The sequence below is a fragment of the Zalophus californianus genome, chromosome 7 (assembly GCF_009762305.2).
Source record: "Zalophus californianus isolate mZalCal1 chromosome 7, mZalCal1.pri.v2, whole genome shotgun sequence".
Taxonomy (NCBI): domain Eukaryota; kingdom Metazoa; phylum Chordata; class Mammalia; order Carnivora; family Otariidae; genus Zalophus; species Zalophus californianus.
In genome coordinates this window covers 143,542,180-143,562,725 of record NC_045601.1, presented here as the reverse complement: position 1 = coordinate 143,562,725, position 20,546 = coordinate 143,542,180, and the positions used below count along the sequence as shown (strand labels likewise).

The following is a 20,546-nucleotide window of genomic DNA, read 5'->3' as shown; positions in this document are numbered from 1 at the left end:
GAGTCGGAGCTGTGGACTGAGGGTCATCACCATTAGCTGGTATTTCAAGTCGTGAGGCTGGCTGAGGTCACCAGCACAGGAGGGAAGAGCTCTTGAGATGGAGCCCAAGCATGTTTCCCATCAGCCCGGATCAGAGATTTGAGTGTCTCCATCGATGGAAGGAAGCAGCTCAGAAGCCAGCGACTTCCATCCAGGCCTGAAGGACAAGGGCTGGGCCCAGGGTAGAGGATGGGACAAGCTTAACCTCACATGTCTCTCTGTCTGCCATAGTCTCAGATTTTAATTTGCACATTTCAAGAGTTCAAGTTCCACACTCTAATTAGGTGTGTGAACTTAACATCTCCCACATGCATTAGCTTACGTTTTTAAAAGTTCAACATTACCTGATAATATGCTATTCAGACAGCCAATCTTTCCCCCTGCCAGGTACTGGCAGCCCCTCTCAATTAGATGTCCTAATTGGATTTTGTTAATAGGCTGTTTCCTTCCTTGTCCAGAACATTAATTAGGAGTTAGAAGAAGGTTAGATCTGCAGACCTCGACTTTTCGCTTATGATTCAGTGCTCTGCTGTGACTCATTCATTGTTCAGGTTGCAGACAGCTTTCAAACGTGCCGATCCTTATTTGGGTCTATTTGAATTCATTTAGCAGGTTACATTTCCTAAGTAAAGCATTTGATGTGAAACCCCAGAACCAGATCTGTAAGGCAGAGCTGCTCCCACTGTACCCATTGCTCAGAGAAAGCCGTTAAAGCAGCCGTGAGGTGGCTTCACACTTGGTGTATCACTTAGTTAGACTAAGGTTCACACTTGGTATATCACTTAAACCAAGGTTCACACTTGGTGTATCAGTTACACTAAGGTTCACACTTGGTGTATCACTTAGACTAAGGTTCACACTTGGTGTATCACTTAGACTAAGGTTCACACTTGGTGTATCACTTAGTTAGACAAAAGTTCTAAATCTCTTTGGAGAATATTGAGTTTCTGAAAGTTCGTTCACCCACAAGTCACTAGGAAAATGTAAAAAGTCTTTAAAAAAAAAAACTATCATCCAGGTCCCAAATATGTTCATTGGAAAACTATATATAAGCCGCCTCTGAATTTAAGGAAGGCCACTGAAATAGACTGGCCATAATCTCATTAAAGTCATCCAGTCTTCTGGTTAGACTAGGTCTCAGGGTGGAAACTCTCTTACCGGATTCCTCAACACTTGCCTATCACCTCAAGGTGTAAAGAACCTGTGAGGGCCCACTTGGATTTGACTGATCATGAGCCTCTCCCCACAGGACAGTTTGGATCAAAATGAGTGCTTCTGGGCAGCACACAGAAGCAGAAGAACCGCAGGCTTGGACAACAAAACAGACACCCAATAACAGGACAGTCTTGGTCCATGGACGGTTCTCAACTCAGACACTCAAAAGTTGGGTGAGACCACTCGGATCCCCCTCAGCTAATTCACAGGATTCTCGGCTTCCGGATGCGAGCCAAGAGGCATCAAAAATTGCACGTTGCCCGATCTTCTTCAGCCCCGGGCATCCCAAGGGGAGTAGTGGCCAGCCTGAGGTTGAAGATTGAAACCTAAAGGCGGTACAGAGAAGCGCTCTGGGCGACCAGGGTTGCCGGACTGATGCGTGATGTGCAGAATCTTTCCAGCCAAGTGTTGGCTTGGCGAGCAGCCCACGAGTCTCCATGGCCCTTCCTGTCCCTTATGATGGGTCGTTTGAATGAGATGACCCCTGGGGACTCTCTGAAGGCACAGTTATCCCTTCTTCCTCGCCTCCTGCCCCAGCTTATCAGTGCTGACTCTTCCCCAGAGTGATTTTGTAGAACGCTTTCTCCTTCCCCATTGTCTTCCATCCATTTCCTATTTTGTGTTGAATAAGATGTCAGTTCTTGGGATGATTCACAAGGCGAAAAATCCATCTTCCTAGGCAATAAATTCTGGTGTGGCTTGAGAGCTTGAGCTCCTGTATTATCTCATCTTTAAAAACATTAAGAGAATTCTTGATTCTTAATTCTTAACGGGGCTTTGTCCTCACCTTGCTCTTCACTTTCTTCAGAGGAATTGTCATCTCTTCTTGATCCCTCAACAGAGCTTTACTTTTCCTCTTTTGAAAGTTTTCTTTTTAATGACCTAGTATTTAAACTTTCAGACATGGGTATTGTGGTGGAAAATGCAGGCTTTGGAGATAGATTTGGGTATGCATTTCCACTCCATCCTTCCTGTATTTGACCTGTTAAAGTCTGTAATTCTCAGTTTTTTTAATTTATAAAACGAGGGCTAAGAAATAACTTATTTTTATGAGGTTGTTGAGAGAATCAAATGCAATGTTTGAAAAATGCTTTGCACAATTATTACGAGTCAAGTACTCAGGACTGGAATAAAGTCTTGTTATGTTGCAGTGAAAACATCACATGTCCTCAGGGGAGGAGGCATCTTAAAACAACTCAACGTGAACTCTGTCCATCTACCTACCTTCTCTTATCCTGCTTTTGAGGAAGCTCTAGAATTGTGGCTTCCTTATGATCTGCCTGATTTTTGAAAGGTCAGGAAAACGGGATCTCAAGATAAGATTGCTGTATTTAGGGACCAAAGGTAAAATTGAACTCAACTTGTAGGTGGAAGGTCTATGACAATGACCAGCACAGTGGGGATGTACGGGAGCGACCAGAGGGAATTTTTGCTCTTTCCCTCCTTTACCAAATTTTTCCTAATTGGAAGATTCCATACGATCAGGGACCATATCTGCCTTGGTAAGTTCTCCCTAAATATTTGTTGAATGAATGAACTCACATCTTTGAGTGACCTAGTTTACTAGATGGTATTCTGACCTGGAAGAAAAAAGCATGAAGGGAGTGAGGGTTTTGGTGAGGGAAGATATGCTGGTCTCTTTGAGAATCTACTCCCCAGCCCAGAAAACATGTGTGTCTCAACTTAAGGAACCTGGTGATGTGGATTCTGAATCCACAGGGATGTGTCGCCGGCCTGTCCTGCTGGGATTGTCTGTTCAGATTTGCTCTGCTCTGCTTCCTGCGCATCCTCCTGCTCTCACCCCGACTCCTGGTGCCTGGTTTCCTACCCCTCATCCCTCTTGTCCTCAGCATGGGGCAGGACCCCAGTGAGAGCCATAAAGGATCAAGCTCAGCACTTCCAGGCTCTCCTGGCTCGGCCCCAGAGGATTTGGTTTAAAAAGAGGGGGGAAAGGGAGAATCTCAGAACATGAAGCACAGCTTGAGGAAGGTTGGACCTGTGCAATCTATGATCTACAAGGCACCTGCCCAAGGGGGATCGAGAGCCATCATGGGGGTGGAGGGGCTCAAGGAACACCGGCCAGGGAGGCAGGACAGTCCCAAGGGCAAACTTTGCTTTTGTCCTCACGGTTTCTTATTTTAGCTGGCTATTAATTAGGTAGCTTGCCATTCAATTCTGACAATTTGCATTAAGTAGCCTACTGTGTGCCCGGGCCCACGGGAGGGCAGGGAACTCAGAGATACGCCGCTGCTCTTGCGCTGGAAGAGTCACTGGCTGGGAAGGAACTAGATCCATAAACAAGTGGTGTCAGCATTGTTCTTGACTCCAGGCTGACTCGTCAGGAATCCTGCTGAATCCTAAGAAGCCCTGCACAGTCCTGCCTCTGGTGAGTGGCGCCTTCGCTTACCCCGCTCCGACCCCGGGGCTGTCTTCCTGTCCTTGAAGATGCCGGGCACACGGCTGCCCCAGGGGCTCCGGGCCTGCTGCTGGTCCTTCCCCGAGCCCCCCCGCCCACCTCCCCAGGCCCTCACCCTCGCCACCTCGCCGGCGTGGCCAGTCTTTGTCCTACTCTACCTTTACATTATTTCTGTGACACTCGTTACCTTCTGTCATGCAATCTAATTTATTATTTATTATGTTTCTGGTTATCGTCAGTCTCCCCTTTGTCTGTTGTGCTCACTGCTGAGTACCCGGCGACCAGAGGGGTGCCCGGGGCATAGCAGGTAGTGGGTAGTTGTGGGATGGGTCAAACCGATGACCGTGATGGGCACGTCAGTGATGTGCACATGGTAGTCTGGGCGCACAGAGGAGAGGCACCTGCATCCACTACAGAAGAAAGTTTCTGGAAGGTTTTCTAGGGCAAGATGGTGTCTAACTGAATCTTGAAGGACAAGCAGGAACCAGGAGAAAAAAAGGAGGGAAAAAAGAGTTGAGCCATGTTAAGAAGTGAGGAAGAGGGCTGCCTGGGTGGCTCAGTCAGTGAAGCATCTGCCCTGAGCTCAGGTCGTGATCCCAGGGTCCCGGGATCGAGTCCCTCATGAGGCTCCTTGCTCAGTGGGGATCCTGCTTCTCCCTCTGCCTCTGCCCCCCTCCCTCTGCTTGTGCTCTCTCTCTCTCTCTCTCTCTCTGTGTGTGTGTGTGTGTCTGTGTGTCCAATAAATAAATAAATAAATCTTTAAACAAACAGAAAAAGAAGTGAGAAAGAGGCGGTTTAGCATTGGAGCCCAAGGGAAGCCCCTCAGAATCAAAGGTAACCAAAGAAATACTAGAAGCATGCTGGAGATCCTAAGTGAGAGTATTTCATTGTGTAGTGCATGTTTTTTAAGTGAATAAAATCGAGGTAACAGCAGTGCGGACATGGTGTGAATTCAAGGTTGGAAAAGTGCTCAGCTGGAAACATGATCCGCTTGTCTTTCTCTATCCCAGGCAGTTACAGTGACATCGCCCCTTTCATAGTCTTTATTTGGCTGGCGGTTTTCACTGGAAATCCAGTGGGAAAAACCCAGAGATCTCCCCGTACTGGGAAACTGCTTCCTGCTTCGAGGGGCTTCCCACTTCACCCTTCAGAGCCGAGTACGTGTTGACTCAGGATCTCAAACACCACAGAGCAAGAAGCCGAATTATTTCTTTCATTGAGATCCTGGCCTGCGGTTTGATTCTGTCCTTGGCATGGGCTTCTCTTGTCTGGGCCATTTACAAGTCCTCATGGTCAAGAACACCTTGCCCCAGACGCCCATGACTGGGGGCAGCATTTGGGTACCCGGAGTACGGAGTGAGCGGCCGGAGGGGCCGGGGCTGAAAACCAAGAGGGCTCAGCTTCCAGTTTAACTGGGGCCTTTGGTCTGGTAACTTAACTTTCCCAGTTACCCGATCTTTGAAGTGCATTTAAGAATTCAACTTGGCGGGGCACCTGGGTGGCTCAGTCGGTTAAGCATCAACCTTCGGCTCAGGTCATGATTCCAGGGTCCTGGGATTGAGCCCCGCATTGGGCTCCCTGTTCAGCAGGGAGCCTGCTTCTCCCTCTCCCTCTGCCCCTCCCCCTGCTCAGGCTCTTTCTCTCTCTCAAATAAATACTTTAAAAAAAAAAAGAATTCAACTTTTGACTCTGTCACTTACCCTTTCTAAGCCTCCAGCATCAGATATATAGCATGAAATAGCACGAACAATGCCAACCCTGCCGAGAAGTCATCAGAAATAACACCATATTTGGAAACATCACGTAAAGCCCTCAGTAGATCAACCTAGTGGCACACATTTTATGGGAATTCACGACCTCTTCCCGGTGGTACGTGCTCCTGACTGTGCACCAGGAAGTTGAGCAACGTCAATCTGGTCAAGAATGCCTCATATAATAGATGTAACAATCCTGCAAGTAATTAAGGCTTCAACAGCCATTTCCTTGCTTATTAACTGAGAAACCACCTACAGAGTTGGATTGGAATGGAGCGCGCATCTGGGGACAGGGAGGGGCTCATAGGACATGAAAGGCAGGGGACCCAGGCTGTTGATGGGAACCAGGAGAGATATACCATGTTCCTAGCTGAAACTGAAGGTGAGGACGCAGTCGCCAGAGGCATCTTCTCCCACACCACCATTTTTCAGGGAGCTTTGACACCTAAATAATCTCAGGGTCATTCAGCACACGGATGCTGCCAGGGGCAAGCAAAATAATGACAAGGACCATAGCAAGCGCCACGATAAGAGCTAACATGTCTCATGTCCCAGACACTTGCCCAGTGCTTCCTCTGCATCAACTCCCTTTGCCCTTTCCATAATAGGGTCCTATTAACCCCCCATTTTACAGATGAAATAAGTAAAATTGAGAGGCTTGACAACCTCCCAAGGTCATAGCTAAGACGTGGCAGTGGGGGGGACACACATCTCCCATCTATCTGACTCTCCGCCACTCTAAATCAACACACTAAATGAATACAATCATCCACTGTGCCAAGAAGTGGCTCCCATGTGTTTGGTCCTGGTTGTCCAGGTTTCTGATTGTCCATGTTTACCCTTTTCTATGTGACTTCCAGTAGGATTGAGCTCATTGGCCTGGTGCCTAGTAACCTGATGTTGACTGGACTTCTGGTCTCCCAAGGATGGGTGAACCACTTCCCACCTCCAATACATGCAGCCTCAGCCCCAGAGAGGGGCTAAAGTGGCTCAATTTTAGCCAGTGTTTTGAGAGTTGAGGTTTTCTCTTGCATTCACTTGGTCTGCGGAGGTTCACTGGGGTGCTTACTCTGCGCCTCTGTCTCTGGACCCCGGGGGGGAAGGGGGAAGCTGCCCTGTGGAGATGCCATCGCTCAGTTACTTACCATGGTGCCAGTATATTCTTCCAGCTTAGCCTCAGAAATGGCCTTTTCATGGTGGAGGAAGAGGTCTCGGAGGAAGTTCTGTGACACCAAGAGAAGAGCCACATCTTATATGGGAAGATCTCGGGAGGCCTTACTTCAAGGATTGTGGTTCATTTTTTTTTTTTTTTTTTACAGAGAAAATAAAATGCTTTTAGCAAGCCATAAATCCAAGAATGGGGAAGGCTGCCCCTGCTTAAAGGGAGCTCACAGAACCCAGAGAATAGCTCCAGCCACGGAAAAAGTGTCAAAAATCCTCAATTATGTGTCTTTCCAAGAGAGAGCAATAACACCTGTACTTTCTAAACCATTTAAACACAAATACATTTTTTTTAAGTAACACATTCAAATCCATGTTTTTGGGCCCACAGAAATGAAATTCACCATCCACATACATCAAATTCCCAGCGACGGGGGCACCTGGGTGGCTCAGTTGGTTGAGCGACTGCCTTCGGCTCAGGTCACGATCCTGGAGTCCCGGGATTGCATCCCGCATCAGGCTTCCTACTCGGCAGGGAGTCTGCTTCTCCCTCTGACCCTCCCCCTTCTCATGTGCTCTCTCTCTCATTCTCTCTCTCTCTCTCTCTCAAATAAATCAATAAAGAAATCTAAAAAAAAACAAAAACAAATTCCCGGCGACGAACCAGCCCCTCCCCCCAGCGAGAGCCCCTAGCGACACGTACCCGCAGCTCAGCAGCTGATACAAAGCCACTGCTGTCTGCATCGTATTTGCGCCAAATCTGAAACACATGAAAGCCAGGCATCCATTTATAAATCCATCAGCCATGTAAACAAGCACACACCCAGGGAGGTCACGCAGGACCGACACCGGAGTCTGTCCCGGGTCCGTTTGCTGACGCTGAGAATGTAGCCTGCAGCTTCATCAGGAGGTTGTACACAAGGTGGACAGGAGGCAAATCCTGGGCCCCAGGCAAAGGTGGGGGTTGTCAAATTGAGGCACCTGCCTAAAACTAAAACCCTTAGTGAAAGGGTGAACCCCTCCAAAATAAACTGGGCTTTCGGAAGGCCCTAAGGAATCTTCCCTGTGTGGCCTTGGCTCTGGGTAAAGGGAATAAAACATCCTGGGGAATTCCCAGAGACAAGACAAGCATTTCGTTGGTTTTAGGGTTTAAGGGCAGCATTCATCCCGCTGAAGATACGATTACCAAACTGGAAGATAGAACAACCGAACACTTTTATAGAGACACTGAACTGCTTTCTCTAATAAGTGATGTGATTTGGACCACCTCGGATTATTCCACGTATAAGCCTCACGGGTTGGTGAGTTTTCGGACTCCGGTACAGAATCAAAAAGTAGGGGCGCCTGGGTGGCTCATTCAGTTAAACATCCGACTCTTGGTCTCAGCTCAAGTCTTGATCTCGGGGTTGTGAGTTCAAGCCCTGCTTGGGGCTCCATGCTCAGTGTAGAGCCTACTATAAAAAAATCTTAAAAAGAAAAAGTAGCACTAAGGTTTTTTTTTTAATTAATTAATTAATTTGACAGAGAGAGAGAGAGAGAGAGCACAAGCAGGGCAAGCGGCAGCCAGAGGGAGAGGGAGAATCAGGCTCAACGCTGAGCAGGGAGCCCGATGCGGGGCTCGATCCCAGGACCCTGGGATCATGACCTGAGCTGAAGGCAGACGCTTAACCGACTGAGCCACCCAGGCGCTCCTAAGGTTTTTTGGTTTTTTTTAACTGACAGATTTTCTGTAAATGTAGAATGGGTTAGCTGAGTCACCCACTGCAGGGACCTTAATTCTAGGCCCCGGTGAGCCAGCCCTGCCTGAGCACCCCGCAGGGATAGTGGGGCTATTGACGGGCAATATCTTCTCAGGAGACTGAGAAACCTCATGCCGTGCAGTCCCTGAACTCAGCCAGACTTACAAAATCAACTATTTAAATATAAATTATAGTCGAACTTTTACTGTGTGAATATACCAAAACTAAGAATGAGAATTTCAAATAATAAGGAAAACCATTTCCATGCTTTTTTTAAATGTTATTCTCCAACCATTTTCCATCTACCTTATCTTACAATTTTACTACAACTGAGCCAGCCCTTGGAGGCCCAAAGGCTTTTATGCAAACAACGTGCATGCTTAGCTTTAAAGGATGTAAGCAAAATAAGGAGATTTCCAGGCAAAGTTTTTACCAACAGAATTTAGTTCAGGATAATACTCGGGGAAGGAGGGACACAAAGAAGGAGAATCTAAGTCACAAAAAGCAATGGTGCAGAAAACACATCTTGACTGCATAAAATTTGTGGGGTTAAAGAAAACAAGACAGAACGCATATCCCGGACAATCACAACACGGGAGTTGGGCGCCATATGTCAGCATTAAAGTGTTTTAAGGTCCTATGGCTCAGGGGGAACGTAAAGGCATTAACCTAGAATTTTTAAAAATATATAGAGGATAGTAATAGGTTATAATAAATTTAACTTAAAAAAATCAAGAGTCTGAAGTGATATATATATAGTTTAACTGGGTAGAGAAAGGGAAAGCTCTTTGTTACAGAAACAACCGACCCACTAGAAGGGAGGGGGTAAATGGAATAAGTTAAAAGAAAAACAAAAAGATAGGAAAGCTCCATAAGTGCTCTTTCCTTTTTCCCATTCCTCAAAATTATTCTATACTATGCAAGGCCTAACATTTTAATACTGTTTTTCTGATTATAAGAGTAAATCATATTCACTGTACAAAATTAATGACCTATAAAAAGGAGAAAACTACGCTCTGCAGATATACACCTCTCCCAGGGGTATCTGTGTGTTTCCTTTCCATTACATTCTATTACACACATGACAAGATTAACTTGGAGGTCATATTGTCTATACACTTGGGCAATCTGTTTATTATTTTCGTTTAAAATTTTCTGAGAGCATTTTTAAGCACCATTAAAATTATTTTGAAAATGTCACTTAAAATAATTTGTAAATAATTATGATTCTGTGCACAATTGGAAAATATAAAAGTACAAAGAATATGAAAATCATCTGAAATCTTACCACTTAAAAGCAATCAGTGTTTATCTTATGTGTATTTACCTATGGTCTAATTTATGTAGGTGTTAGGGTGAACCATTTTTTAAATAATACTAAGATCATAATGCACGCATAATTTTGCTTCTTAACATTTTAACGCATTTCCTCCAAATACAAACATTTCTGATTATACCCTTAAATAGATGCCTAGAGCAGTAGACTTATTAAGTCAGAAGGTAAAGATATTTTTAACTTCAGATAATGACATTTTAAGGGATCCTGATTACATTTTTGCAAAATTGTTTTTCATAAAATCGTTGCAGTGCGCATGCCTACCAACAGATCATGAGCGTCAATCTCAGTGCTTCCTTGCTGGCACCACGTGTTTTGTTGATCCTCTTAAAATCCTTACCACTTTGATTAGCAAAAATTAGTTGTTTTAAATTTGCATTTCTTGGCAACCAGCATACATTTATTGTCCATTCAGATCTCTCCTGTGAATAGTCTATGCACGTGCTTGCTCCATTTTATGACTTTCACTTGGTCCGAAGTAAATGCAGTCGTGCAAAAGCGTACTAAGTTATTATCTCCTAAATGGGGACTTGGTAACTGTTTCAGGAATGGGCCCCCAGCTGCAGTAGCTGCCTTGAGTCTGCTCTGACTTTCCTAGTCTTCTTTCTCCAACAGACAGTAACACCTAGAGGCTGAAAGAGGAGTTAAGAGGAACCACTGACTGCCTTCCCCTTTCTCTCGAGCACAGCGATTGCAAACAGAAGGCTGGATGGGCTCACTAGTGAGTTATGTTTTCATGGTATTATACCTTCAAAACTAGAATTAGTGGCCAACATATAAAAACAAGTAGTTTCACGTAGAGTCTAGATGTCCAGACAGCATTCTGAGAAGACAGCAATTCGCCGGAGCCCCCCCCCCCCCCCCCCCCGCCCCGGCCAACGGGTTCTCTGCTTTGGATGGGGCACCTGCTCTCTGGGCTCCGGAGTTCCCAGCCGACCCCCGTCATATTCCTCCATGTCGGCCTGCCGGCCTGTTGTCTGCGCCTCCTCTAGCCCAGGCTGAAGGACTTTGTCAACTGGGGAGCAGGCTAGGGCAGCTCACAGAACACACTGGGGCTTGGGGCCTGAGTTCTGGCTCGTCACCAAGGGCTTCTTTGCTTGGTCTTATCCTCTGTGGGCTTGGCGACTGGGCAGGAGTGGGGGCCGCCACGGTCGGTGGCTGGGATCCTGGCTTCTTCTCAGGCCTCATGCTCTGTAGAGACACAACCCGACACTTACCTGCATAAACTCCACACTGCTGTCCAAGGGGGTTTCCTGACGAAAGAGCAGAAGGAAGTTTTCATCCTCAGACAAGAACATGTTGGCAAGCTAAAGAAACAGAGAGAAATAGCCGTCAGCCACACTGGCCAGTGCCCCCTGGGTAAAAGACATGGTGGGGCATACTATAGGACAGGAGGGCTTGGATTCCCAGGACTGAGAGCTCAGACGGCAGTTCTGGGCCCTCGACTGCCATTTTGGACTCACTGATGCTTTCAAACAGCATTGCACCGCTACGAGGTAAGGAACACGGTGGGTACCTCTGCCTCCCATGAGTTTACGATCCAAAATCATAATCCTAATTTTAATAATAAATTTGTCAGTGCTTAATATGTTCCAGGCACTATTTTAAGACTCTCCCATATTAAAATAATTTAACTTTATCATATAATAGAAAATTAAAAGAGTGAATAATTCTTATATGTGCCATGAACTGTTCTAAATTCTTACAGATGCTTACTCGCTTCATCCTAACCACAACCTAGAGAGTACAGAGCACACGACCATTATTACTTATTCCTTAAGGAAACTGGAGCTTGCCTTAGTTATGTGGCCAGTAAGTGGTGGCACCCGGACTAGGGCCCTACTTTCCAGCTTCCTGCCATGCTGGGGAGATGCTGTACACACGGTCTCTTCACGCCACGGGCACAGAGAGGAGCGACTGCCGTCGGTGTCCTGAGTGTCGGCTGTTTCTCTCCTGCATTATCGGTGTCTCTGTGATGCTCCCATCGTTGGTCCAGGTATGATCCATTTCTCCCTCCTTCTATCTGAGCACACTTCTACTGATTGATGTCACTTCTCCCATGAGTAACGGTGACATTTTCTTCCCCTGAAGAAACGGTGACATTTTCTTCCCCTGTAACTCTCGCTTCAGCACGTGGGTGTGTTTGGCTGGGCTCATCCCACCCTTCCGTACTGTGCTAGGGCTGGCTTGCGTTGTCCCCCGTAAAGAATGGCCATTCCTTCTATCTCCGCGGTGAGTGCCCCGCCACAGTGAGTCCAGACAGAGGCTGTCGGTGGCGGGTCAGCGTCATGAGCCCACACACCTACTCACTTCTCTAGTTGGACGTGGGTCTGCTCGAGGACCTACCGTGTGAACGAGAGCATTCATATTTTGAATATCATATATCGAGTAGCTACGATGTGGCAGGCACTGGCGACGTGCTTTTATGATCTCACTAAATTCTCATACCGGCCCTACTGGTAAGTATCAATACCCCCTTTTATTCATGGGAGCAGGACAGTGCGGTGTCCGTGACAGGCTTCAGAGGGGATCCAAATTCCTTCTCCATCGCTCGCCTGTTATTTGATCTGGCACAATTTAATTGATCTCTCTGTGCCTCAATTTCCTCACTTGTAAAACGGGGATTGTAATATTTATATCCTGGTGCTTATGTGAAAGCCAAAGGTAAAATGAGGCGCTACTTATAAGCAACATTGAGCAAAATTCCTGGTACAAATTCAACCCTCAATAAATGCTAATACCGTGTTGATGAAGACCATGAACCAGAGGCTCGGGAGAAGTGACTTGGCCAAGGTCTCATGTTCACCACGTGGACTTGGTGCTGCCTCGCCTCCCCTCTTTCCCGCCTCACCCCTGCCACAGGGGTCTGGGCCAAGGTCAGCTAGAATCGGCATCTGCTCTTCAGAACTACATGCTTTTTCACACGGGGTAGCACAAGCCAAGAAACCAAATTAAAATGTGACTCAGCGGTCCTCAGCCTTTAGAACCCAGTCTGTCTTCAGCTTTGATTGGAGCGGCACAGAGGGGCCCGGACAAATCAGATGCACAGATAACCCACCAGCCTGGCTTCGGGTCTCAGTTGGAACCTCTGCCTCATCTTAGTTGTGCTAGAATATCTAAAATGTTTCCAGGTGGGCTGATTTTTTTTGTCTCAACGACCTGTGATTGGAGTGAGACGGAGACAGCAGGAGGAGATGGAGGAGCCCAGCTACTCCTTAAGCTCACAGACTCCAGAGGCTTTAAGGGTCCTGGGACTGATGCAACCCAATCCCGTCAGCTTGTCTACAGACAACACCTCCGTTATGTGCATTTGCGGGACTCCACGACTGATGGTTGGCCTGGGTGTCAAAGTTGTTGCCAGGTTTCCAAGTTCTGCAAGAAGCTCTGCCTGTCGTTAATAAGATAACACCATCGTTTCCAGGCATTTCCCATGCTTCATTTATTCTTTCTTAAGCCCACACATATCTACTGGGCATCGCTAAATGTTCTGCTCTGCTCTGCGGCCTGGAGAACGCAGCAGTGAACATGCGGTCATGTGTCCTTTGGTATTTCTAGCTTGAGGCTTCCACTTGCTTTTCCTTGAATGGATACGCAGATTGCTTTACATCAATTATACTATAGTTGTTGGTGACATATATAATTTTTGCCTTGGGGTGAAAATTTTGGAAACGCTCACACATCTAGTGTTCTGAGGAGGCTGCTTCCTTCCTGGTGAACACGTCTACTTTTTATAAGGAGACATTATCTTGCCCTATTATCATAACTTTCTGAAGAGAAAGGTACTATGTGGGCTGAGCTGAAGTGAGATAGCTGCTGTCCGTTTTGTTCCGAATGATCTCCAGGGCTAGAGCTCCCCAACCTCCGCTGGGACCTGATGCGGGAGTTTCAACTGATTTCTTGTTAGTCAGTTTGTCCTTATACCCAGGTTGGATTTGAACAGCACACAGCAAAGAGACACATTGGATTGAGTAACTGCAAGGCCTCCAGCATATCAACGCCCCAGTTCTAAAATAACTATAAATGTTGCTTGACCTAAAGAAACTGATATGGGTTGCTAAGCAGTTGGAAAAGGAGAGGTGATTACTTCAAAATGCTGGGTAGGTCACTGGCCTGGCAGAGAGTTCTAGCTTCCCAATCAGATGTAAGATTTGCATTATCTTTCAGGGGAAATGACAGCCCAAAAAGCCTCGGTCAAGAAAGGGACAGTCGGGAAAAGGGCAGTCCGGAAAGGTACCTCTTTCATCTGCACACGCCCATCTCTAGAGACATCCTGGGCAGCCATTAATTGCTGTTTCATTCTCCGCACATTTTCTTCCATGCCTGCCTCCTAAAACAGGCCAGACAGAACCACATTAAAGCCACCGGCATTCCAAAAATATAGTCAGGATATCAAATATTCAGAGCATAGAGCCTGATCATTACGTTAGTCTACCCGGAAAGCAGGTTACTTAGCCATTTAAAGCGAGCCTCCCATGTTGAACAAGGGAAAACAGTGGTGGAGATTTCTTGAGCAAAGAACCACTGATCAGAATCCTGAGCAGGTGAAACCTGCTGGCTAGTGAACTCCTAAAACATGAATGAAGGAAGAGAAGCTGAGAGACTAGGTTTTAAGGGGCCTCGGACTGAGGTAACCCGATCCCGTCAGCTTGTCTACAGACAACACCTCCATTAAGCTCATTTGCAGGACTCCCAAGTTCTCTTCCCAAGAACTCAAGAGATTTTGTTCTGTTTCTAAGTGAAATGCCCAGCTCTTTTAGACTGCCAGTTTGCCATCGCTCATCCCTTAATCTTCTCCTTGGGTCCACTGAGGAAAAAAAATAATTAGAAGGGGGAAAAAAAAGCAATAAAGTAGTTGTTGAATTATCAAAGATGCCTCATCTCGCTTCCACCTACAACCTTTTCTACATACTAACTTGTTCTTCGTCAGTGGACTGAAGGGTTCGTACAAAGAAATATGACATATATAATCAACAGTGGAGAAGAAATTCTGATGGAAGAGTTGAGAGGCAGAAACACTCCCCAGCAGTGCCAGATCCCAAGACTCCAGACCCCAGCAGCCATGCTAAATTCAGTCTCCCTAATACTTTCCCTAATCCGATCCCGCACTATCCCTGCCAACCAGGCTTCCTCCTGAGACGCCCCACTACATAGAGAGAGATCAGCATCTCTAGTCTTGGCACCTCGGATTGTGTGTGTTTGGGTTTGGGTTTATGGGTTGCATACGTGCACCATATAGAAAAAAATGTGATGGGGATCACTCCACAAGGTGGGTCTTCTCTTTGCATTTCAGGCTGGCTTTCTAGATTAAGAGATCTCCAAGACAGCCGTCATTTTTGTATCTCTGAAATAGAGTATCTGTGGAATGAATACATGGTTCTTTATGGTGGGCTGGGCCTTCCCAAAGGACGTTAGCAGACATAGGCCACGTGGGTGGAAAATTAAGTTTCAAGATAAACAAACGTAAAGCCAAAGAAGCTGTGGCCAGAGTCTATGTGCTGCCTTTAGTTTGAAGTCACAGAACCTTGACTTTTGTCCGCTAACTCCAAAGCCCATGACTATCTATCCCTTGGACCTAAAGCAACAGAGCCTAGGGGCTGCCTCTGCTGTATTTCCTAGCTGCACCCCCTTGCCCCCTTTCTGTGAGACTCCAGGCCCCATCGTCTCTGAAGCATGGAAGGAGGCCCAGGATGCGCTAGAATCTGACAGGAAGAACGTGGACACAGCCCCAGAAAGTGATGCTCTGCTCTGCACTCGCTCTCTCCAGACCTAGTTCAGAGGCCGGTTCTGAGCATTTGAAAGGAAAAGGCGGGGGGCTGAGGGAAGGGGTGAGTAACAGGAACGGCAGCAAAAACACCCGATGCTTCCATTAAGTCTGTCCCTGCAGAGGCCCTGAGAAGCAGGGGATCACACAAGTTCCTCTCCGAGCCTGAGCAGCAGGCCCCTTGCTGTTGGCAGCCCTAAAATTCCTTCCTCCGAGGCCTCTGTGACCTGCTAATCAGGGAGGAAAGTAGAGCTATTCAGGCCTCTGAAGAACGGCTTGCCACTCCTACACCGCAGGGCCAATCCTGGAGGCCTCCCTGCAGCTGCTTCTCTACCTGCTGGGGCATTCCTGACTGGAGGCAGGGGTCACAAATGGGGACTGTCACTCAGCTTGACGCACATCCACTTGGGAAGTCCTGCCCTCTGATTAAGGACATGCTTAGGGCCTACTCCTTTCTTGGCAGGGGAAAAAAAAAAAAAAACCCAGAATCAGGACTCAGGACTAGTTTCTTTAATCATGGTTGTCCAGGGAGCATGAAGGGCCCAGCACAGGCTCCTACAACCGCACTCCCCAGGGTAAGGTCTCAGCATTTTGAAACAGAATAATGGCAGATGATGACATTTTTGGACAATGGCTTATTCAACTGATCTTGCTTCAAAAGCTCTCTCGCAGGCACGCGCTGAGAAGAGGAAGGTGGGGTTCCTGCCTGAGCCCAGCGAGACCAGCCTGAGTCTATTAGAACCCCGCCCTGCCCCCCCCAATGGGCAGTCATTGCTCCTGGAGGGACAGAGGGTGAGAGAGATACCCACTGACTTAGGGTGATTTAAAAATGCAAGATCCTAGGCAAACCCCAAATGTACTGAAATTCCTTGGGGATGGGACACACAGAGGCACAGGACACTGGTGAGTCCCTTGTCTCCTGTCCTGCGAGGACCATGCCTGCCCCTGTGTGAGAGGGCAAGTCCCCAGACTGGCTCTGAGGGGGGGTAAGAGACGGAGTGCCCAGCAGGAAGAGAGGCACCCCTCTACTCCGTCACTAATGACAACAATGTCTCCAATGTTAGCCAAAGCCCCAGAGGAAGTTGGCTCCCGGTGTCCTTGGCTCAGAGCAGACCCTTGCTTTTTAGTAGCCCCACCCCCACTTCATGACTGAGAATAAGATACTCCTTCAACACGGACAGCAACTTTTCTCCTTCTTTCCTATAAATCACGAAGGCAAGGAGCTTCTGGAAGCGTGTGAAGTTCTAAGTCGCTGGGAGGTTGGGTTGGGTTCCTGGACCATCCAGTTTATTCCAAGACTTTGAGTGGTTCTGACTTCATGTATCTGTTTTCCTCAAATACTCCTGTCCTACATGACAAAACGGCGTCTGACTCATGGGTTCTGGAACGCTCTGAGCCCTAGTATTTATGGCAGTTAGTAGGAGCAAGGCCGAGACAGAGAGAGACCGGGAGACAAAGACAGAGAGTGTTAAGGGAAAGAAGGAGAAGAGAAGAGAAACCGATGAAAGATAAGAAATGAGGGGCAAAGAAAAAAAGATGAGACAGGTGAGAAATAGAAAGGAAAAGAAAAGACAGGGAAAGGAGGGACAAGAGAGCTTTGAGAGACGGACTGCAGATAGAAGGAGAAACAGGGAGACAGGAGGGACAGTGACACATGGGAGACCTATCAGACAGAGAGATGAGAGACAGAGAGGTCAGAGACAAAGTCAAGAGACAATGGAAGATAGGGGCCAGGAATCAGAATGAGAAACAGAAATAGGCAGAAAAATGAGACAGACAGACATCAAAAGAATAAGAGAGGCAAAGACAGAGAGAGATCTATGTACATAGAGACAGAGACACGCAGAGACGAGGTCTGTGGCTGTTGGAGGCAGAGGGCTCCTCTTCTGTTCTCAGCTGGCTGCCCCCAACCCCAGCCCAGAAACACCCCCACGAAGCACTCCTCGGTGGCACAGAGAGCTTTGTTCCCTTCACTGGGCTCCTACAGGAAAAGTGCAAGGCACTTTATTCTTCTGTGTAGACAGTTCTCTACCTGAGGATAAGTGATCTCCACAATTCACTGTAAATGCTACCGTCTCCAGAGCTACTCCTCTTACCATGTGTCCCCTGATGGAGTTTTGACTAGGGTCTCCCATCCCTAGGCTGGGGTGTCTTTGTATGAGCTTTTCCTCTGCTTTGGTACAGGGATCTTCAAAAGTTAATCTCCATCTCTCGAGGCCAGATTCACCATCAGGGAAGGACATGGACACAATACATAGGTTTACGTTTATTATACCTGGGCTCTGGGTATATTGATTATTTTCTGGTTTGTCGTTCCCTAAGAAATCTATGACCTCTTCTAATAAAATAATAATGGAAAATGATTTTAAAAGATCTATTTGTTTGTGGTCTGCTATCAAAGGAGTATCAAATGCACTAACCACTCAGAACCTCAGAGCTCTTAACATCTCTTCCACCTTTTTGATCAAAGTGAGCTGCCTTATCTCCATGTTTACATCCATTAGCAGAAACGTAACCAAGGAGACGTGCAAAACAGAGTTGTTTGAATCCATAGTTAGGGTCTCTCGAGGGGATGACAGATGTTACACTGAAAGTCAGTGGCCAGCACATCTAACGCTGCAGTTTTACCTTTTATAAAACCTGCTTCAATTCCTCCATGTTGCTAGGAGATGGAGAAAAATTACACACAGGCAAGGAAGAAAAGAGGTCAGATGAGATTAATAGGTGCAAATCAACATGAGACTTTGATGCTTCTTGTATTTTGCTAAAGGCACATAAATTAATGCTTCATGGCACAAGTACTTACCTCAGTACCCAGTGTCGTCAACACGTGATGAAAGAAAGCATCGAGCTCCTTCTCTTCTATGTAACCTTTTTCTAAATGCAACAAGAGATGCATAAGTGATAGTCACTTACATAGAATGACATGTGACATTTACTATTTATCTAAATTGTTTCGAATCTCACTATCTGTAGAATCCCCATGGATACTGTTCTCCACTATTCCAATAACCATGTGCCAGTGTCTAACCTCTCGGAGACATGGATTTGAATAGTAAACACACATTCAATAGTAAATGCTCTGTGCTGGGTTGATATGAATAATTGGAAAAGGAAAGCGATTAAATACATACATTTTAATCCACAGACAAACATGAATTTTAGAAGAAATCCAACGCAAGGACTTGGAAGCTTGGGAAAATTTAACAGGTGTAATTCTTGAATCTTACTTTGCAGAGTCAAAACACAGTTTAGCTATTTTCTTTATGGTTGTTGAATTATTACTAAAGATAAAGCACATGTTAAGTGGTTCCATTTTCTTTTCAAGTAGATTTTTTTGGGGTGGGGGAGTAGTGTCTTTTTGAAAATTGGTAAAATTCATCCTCCCTTTGAAGAGCACCTTTAGGGAGGGCTGACTTCAGACAGCTGCCTGCCAGCCACAAGCCTAAATATATGTAGTGATCTGTGTCATATATGGCATATCATCTTAGACACACACACACACACACACACACACACACACAGATTGGGAGCGGGACCAAGTCCCTCCCCTGACCCTGAACTTACACAGACGTCTAGATGTGTAGCTCCAGTATACCTAACATCTGTTTGGTTTAGTACACTGCATTAACAACGCTGGAAGACAACTTTCCCTGCGACGGAAAGGGGAAACTCTAGGTCCTTTCAGAGGGGCTGGGCTGGAGCCACGTCTACACCTGAATGTGCCAGTGCCGTGTTCCACTTACCATCCGCGTCAAAGCGCTGCCAGACCTGCCAGAAGCCCGCGGCGTCCAAGCGCCCCTGAGTCCCTTCGCGGGCGCTGTCCATGGTGCTGATCAGAAAGCTAAGGCACCTGCCGGCGAGGAACACCCGGGAAATTTGATAGCGGCTCCTTCCTGGCTCCCTCGCCTGCTTCTTTGCTCTCTGGTTTGCTTTGAGCACCTGTCTGCGAGGGCGACTGGCGAGGCGGCGGGTGGCAGCGCCTTGGCGTCGCTACAGTCCCCAAGCCTCGACCGCGGAGCCCGCCCCCCTGCAGGCGCGCGGGTCCCCGCCCCGCTCCGCCCCCGCGCACCCCACGGGGGGCCCTCGTCTGCCTGCGCGTTGTGGGGGACTGGGGATAAAGGCGCCGTCCTGGGCCCTCCGTGGCTAACTGCCTTTGCCCTTTAAATTGTTTGCCAAACTCAGAGAAAATATTCCCCCTTACCTTTGACTGAACACCCAAACTTGTGCCCCTCTAGAGAGAGCTCCTGCAATTAAGGTGTTGGAAGAGGTGTCTGTTAAGGCCCTTTGGACCTGATGACTTAGAAATAGTGTGTGAGGAAAGTGGGAGCGAGGTGGAGAGGGGTGGTACTGGTAGTGGTAGGAGATTACCAGTAAGCAAGGAGACGCTCAACAGCAATTATTGGTCCCCGAGTATTTAGGGCATGCTTATTGTTAGGCTATAAAGCACCATAAGGACTTGCAACTAAATAGGAATTCTGCAAGGAACTGTCGTTTAACGCAGGGTACCAGCATGTTGAGGGAAGTCTAAACTATGCCATGTTCTACCAGGAGAAGAGAGTGCGGTGGTGGTGGGGAGACATGTTGGCCAACTGCGGAGCTCTTAGGTAGAAGACGTAGATGATTGTGTTTGGCTCATAAAAGCCTCACCAAGATCAAAAGACAAAAATCATTCGAAGGAACAAAAAACTCTAATGATCAGAACTGTTCAAAACTTGACTGTTTGCTTTGTGAAATAGGGAACTGATGAGTACTGATGGTTTCTGACCATGGGCTTAGAACTTTTGGTTGAGGAATCTATAGAAAGAGCTTGGGTATTAAGAGAGTTGGACAAGATACAGAGTTTTCTTTATGACACTGACTCTCACATTAGCATTCAAATTTATTTTTTAAAAGCACATCTAGGGGCGCCTGGGTGGTTCAGTCAGTTAAGCATCTGACTTTTGATTTTGGCTCAGGTTATGATCTCTGGGTCGTGAGATCGAGCCCCACCTCTGGCACCACGTTGGGTGGAGCCTTCTTGAGATTCCTGCCACCTCCCCCCCCCCCATACACTCTCAATCTTAAAAAAAAAAAAAAAAACACATATACTAAACTACAGTAGTAAAAAGAACATGACACCCCT

At 46.9% G+C, this 20,546-nt stretch overlaps 1 protein-coding gene across 5 annotated transcripts in view; it reads right to left on the bottom strand.

Moving 5' to 3' along the window:
* Positions 1 to 19,379, bottom strand: part of SCGN (secretagogin, EF-hand calcium binding protein) — a 35,325-nt gene extending 15,946 nt beyond the window's left edge. Inside the window, exons 1-6 of one of the 5 annotated variants that reach the window (XM_027602845.1) lie at positions 19,168 to 19,379; positions 18,228 to 18,298; positions 13,895 to 13,987; positions 10,878 to 10,967; positions 7,289 to 7,345; positions 6,570 to 6,647 (exon numbers count right to left, since the gene is read on the bottom strand). In XM_027602845.1, the coding sequence (XP_027458646.1) occupies positions 6,570 to 6,647; positions 7,289 to 7,345; positions 10,878 to 10,967; positions 13,895 to 13,987; positions 18,228 to 18,298; positions 19,168 to 19,249 (471 nt within the window). In that variant the 5' untranslated portion in view covers positions 19,250 to 19,379. The remainder of the gene's footprint in view (positions 1 to 6,569; positions 6,648 to 7,288; positions 7,346 to 10,877; positions 10,968 to 13,894; positions 13,988 to 18,227; positions 18,299 to 19,167) is intronic. The other 4 variants (XM_027602847.1, XM_027602849.1, XM_027602848.1 and 1 more) reach the window with 4 other exon arrangements.
* Positions 19,380 to 20,546: the final 1,167 nt, after the last annotated feature.